This window comes from Cannabis sativa, chromosome 4, assembly GCF_029168945.1.
Source record: "Cannabis sativa cultivar Pink pepper isolate KNU-18-1 chromosome 4, ASM2916894v1, whole genome shotgun sequence".
NCBI lineage: Eukaryota > Viridiplantae > Streptophyta > Magnoliopsida > Rosales > Cannabaceae > Cannabis > Cannabis sativa.
Genome location: NC_083604.1, coordinates 74,565,045 through 74,568,518, shown reverse-complemented (window position 1 = coordinate 74,568,518; position 3,474 = coordinate 74,565,045). Strand labels below are relative to the sequence as shown.

The window sequence follows — 3,474 nt, the reverse complement described above, 5'->3', positions numbered from 1 at the left end:
ACTTGATGGACCTTGTCAATTCACACAACACTAAAATATTATTTTAAAAGAAAGGACTGCTTGAGACATGACATGATACGCTTCCCAACGAAACAATCAGCCATGCCCTATTATGTTGTACGAATTAGGTTTTGAAATTGGGGTTTATTTTGGCACCAAGATTGATAATGTTAGAAAATTTTTAAAAAAAATTCATTTTCCCACCACTAACTCATTTGGAACAGCCTATATATAAACAGGTCCCCCCTTTCCTTGTGAGTGACACACATTATCTCCACCATAGTTAGAAAAAAAAAAAAATTTGTACACCTCACTCAGAAATTATAGTACATCGCACATGGTGGCTGGTGGTGGAGAAGACTCATGCGGGTTCGATGGGGGTGGTCCGCCTTGGAGAAATTCACTTCAGGGACACCCCCATTGCTACTGTGGTGATCTAGCTTATGTTTGGACTTCTAGTAGTAGAGCAAATCCTGGTCGTCGATTCTTCGGATGTCCACACTATGTAAGAGTTTTGTCTTTTTAGATTCAAAAGTACTTCTCATTTATGTTTTCTGTACTTAGGCAGCCATGATAAACTAATAGGGTTATTTTCAACTCAGGAGAACGATGAAAGTCGAGGATGTGATTACTTTTGTTGGATCGATAAATCACATGGTAAGAGAAGTACAGATGCTACACCTGGATTGCGAAACCAAATCAAGATTTTCGAAGAAGATAAGAAACGCAATGAGAATGTTATTAGAAAATTAATTTTTATCATTTTTATTTGCCTTCTCATCATTGTCCAACTTATATTGCGTTGAAGATATGGGTTGTCCCAAAATGCAAATGTTTTGTATGTCTTATGTTCTCAAAACTTGTTTAACTTAATTGTGTAGAACTTAATAGAAGCGTGTGGATGATGACGAAAATTTCATTTGGTATGAAGTACCCACTACGTTCTCAAAATTTTTTGTTTTCTACATTTCTAATTTCTGTAGCAAATTTCGTCAATGGGTTCAATGTGAAGTTGCAAAATTATATATTATTCACATCTTCGTATTTGTTATGTGAAGTAGCGCAATGAGAATGTTCTATATTCCATATTTTTCCTCATTACTATGTTATGAAAAACCAAATTTAAGAGGGCTATTGTTTATTTACATTTGGTTAGAGTAATGGTACATTTGGTTAGAGTAATGGGAGTTGATATGGTATGGTTTCAATCTTTTTTTTTTTAAATGTTCTCAAAACTCAGTTTAAAGTTGAATGACTACAAAGATTTGGTAACTAACATCAAACAATTAACAAGTGACCTTTGTCGTTATTTGTAATGTTATAGTACATGTGTTTTGAAAATACGGTTTAAGGAAAATTCGGTTTAAAGTTTAATGACTACAAAGATTTGGTAAGATTAGGCAAGTAACATGATTTCCTTCAAATAATTAAGAAGAAGTCACCTCTTTACCAAAAAAACAAATAAAGAAAATTAAGAAGTCACCTTTGTTTTCTGGTTAAATAATTTCTGTGAAGTACAGTCAACTACTTTGAAGTATGGGTACATTGTAAGAGTTGTTATGGTGTGAGTACAAAGATTTGCTAAGTATGGTTTAATATATTGTCAAAACTAAAATAAACACAAGTCTGTGAACATAATAACCAGTTCCAAACGTGAACTAATAAAAACAGATGTCTAAATCCAAATGCTCCGAAATCCAAACTAAACAACACACAAATAACACAACCTATGCTCCCAAATCCAAACTACACAACACACTAATAACACGACCTATTAATAACACAACCTATTAATAACACAAGTGTTTTTCACACACTATTCACCATATGAAATCTTAGTCTTGGTAGACTGAAGCCTAGGGGAGGCTCTTGACGGGGGAAACATGTTTGCATTGCGAGACTTCGCTGTACTGAACCGAGGATCGCGTGGAGACTTTGACGGACTACGCAAAGGGGCCGAGGATGATGCAAATGAGCTGCCTTGTGCAGCCCTACGATCTTCAACCACTTTGGTACGAATTTCATTTTGTTCATCAGTTATGATCCTCGCAGCGATTTCCAAACGTGCCTCAACCGGGTGAAACTGTGCCACAATACAGAAACAAAAACAAAAACTTAGAAAATGTAATTAACTCTAATCAACTTCACAGTAAAACACCGAATAAAATTTAAATTACACAACGTTAATCTCAATCAAACTTGCGTAGTACATTCTGAAATATTTAAAAAGTGGTATACCTCATCAACTACTTCTTCCTCATTGGCCACAGCGTCCATGTACTTCATGACGTATACTCCGCAATCTCGGTCATTGTCTTGTTGAGGAAGCCCGCGATCTTTCCTGTCAATTCTGAAATCCACGAAAGTCACATTCTTCGACCTATTCTCCTCAAACAAAAGGTCCAACGTCGACAACTGCAAAGGTATACAATTAGTTAGATTCAATGAAGAATGAGTTATTCACATCAAACAATGAAACTTTGCAAGTTTACCATTTCTTTCGTAGCCTCCACACGATACTTCTCATTCATTGCGGTGTGTAGGGAGTCCATAAATGAGACAACCTTGGACTTCATATTTACTTCGGCACCAAACCAATGTGGTGCACCTTCTAGAGTCAACACCGGCACAAACATCTACAATTGAATAGAGGAACAATAAAGTCAAAAATAAATTGAAATTACAGACCATATAGATATTCGACACTACAATGACCAATATGCATCGCTAACATATCTCAGTTTTCAAAATTACAATTAAGAACGACCATGTGTATATGATGAACTACCTTGACGCATTTTTCGAAGTTGTCTTCGTAAAACAGTTTTGACCACTCCCGGTCTTTCGCAATCCTCTTCACATTAAACGAACCGAGAGTTTTTTGCTGAAAAAGCATTGTTCATCTTCTCAAGTAACAGAAATTACAACCAAACTGAATTACAAAATTTAAAATAAGCCGTACAAGCAAAGCAATTACCGAGATGCGAGTGGGCATGTACCAAACACGAGGTTGGTCGGGTAATCGACTATCACGTTCGTACTTGTTCATTAGTATAGAAAAACAAATAATGATCCGCAACAAAATGAAATATGATTTACACATGTACAATAAATGATACATATTTAGTTAATACTTTGACACTTACGGATCCCTCAACTTCTCGCAACGGTCGCAACGATGCCATGCACCTCCTATCCACTTCAAACTTTCGAAATTTCGCAAGCACATATCTGATTCAATTGTAATCAATGTAACTGTTATTAAAAATTTCTACAAGTATATCATAATGAGAAATACGAAAATAACATTTACTTACCCCGGATCTAACGTGCTGCTAAAAATAAACTTGTAAAACCCATATTGGTTACGGGGGATCGCTTCCTTCGTCTTGAATGGCCCGACAACAGTTACGCCCCGACTCAATGAATTGCTCGTACGCCTTATCGTTGAAGTCATCCTCAATTAAAGGCACA

The 3,474-nt window shown here is 36.0% G+C and overlaps 2 protein-coding genes across 2 annotated transcripts; one reads left to right on the top strand and one right to left on the bottom strand.

The window, feature by feature from the left end:
- Nucleotides 1-271: 271 nt before the first annotated feature.
- LOC133037379 (uncharacterized) lies at nucleotides 272-859 on the top strand. The gene is made up of 2 exons (XM_061114475.1): nucleotides 272-505; nucleotides 603-859. Exons 1-2 carry the CDS (start codon nucleotides 338-340, stop codon nucleotides 804-806), a joined length of 372 nt encoding a protein of 123 aa, XP_060970458.1. The 5' UTR covers nucleotides 272-337; the 3' UTR covers nucleotides 807-859.
- A 718-nt stretch (nucleotides 860-1,577) lies between these two features.
- On the bottom strand, nucleotides 1,578-3,035 carry LOC115713757 (uncharacterized). Its single transcript, XM_030642239.2, has 5 exons — nucleotides 2,978-3,035; nucleotides 2,789-2,884; nucleotides 2,493-2,636; nucleotides 2,239-2,415; nucleotides 1,578-2,083 (listed from the first exon to the last, which is right to left on the bottom strand). The coding sequence occupies exons 1-5, from the start codon at nucleotides 2,993-2,995 to the stop codon at nucleotides 1,817-1,819; spliced, it is 702 nt and encodes a 233-aa protein (XP_030498099.2). The 5' UTR covers nucleotides 2,996-3,035; the 3' UTR covers nucleotides 1,578-1,816.
- Between the last annotated feature and the right edge of the window lie 439 nt (nucleotides 3,036-3,474).

Bases quoted from the DNA above. Each gene is read 5' to 3' on its own strand.
- LOC133037379 (XM_061114475.1), top strand. From the start codon at position 338: ATGGTGGCTGGTGGTGGAGAAGACTCATGCGGGTTCGATGGGGGTGGT. The intron at 506-602 runs GTAAGAGTTTTG...TTTTCAACTCAG, and splicing joins TCTTCGGATGTCCACACTAT to GAGAACGATGAAAGTCGAGG.
- LOC115713757 (XM_030642239.2), bottom strand. The intron at 2,637-2,788 runs GTAGTTCATCAT...ATTCAATTGTAG, and splicing joins ACTTCGAAAAATGCGTCAAG to ATGTTTGTGCCGGTGTTGAC. The intron at 2,084-2,238 runs GTATACCACTTT...ATTGTGGCACAG, and splicing joins AGGAAGAAGTAGTTGATGAG to TTTCACCCGGTTGAGGCACG.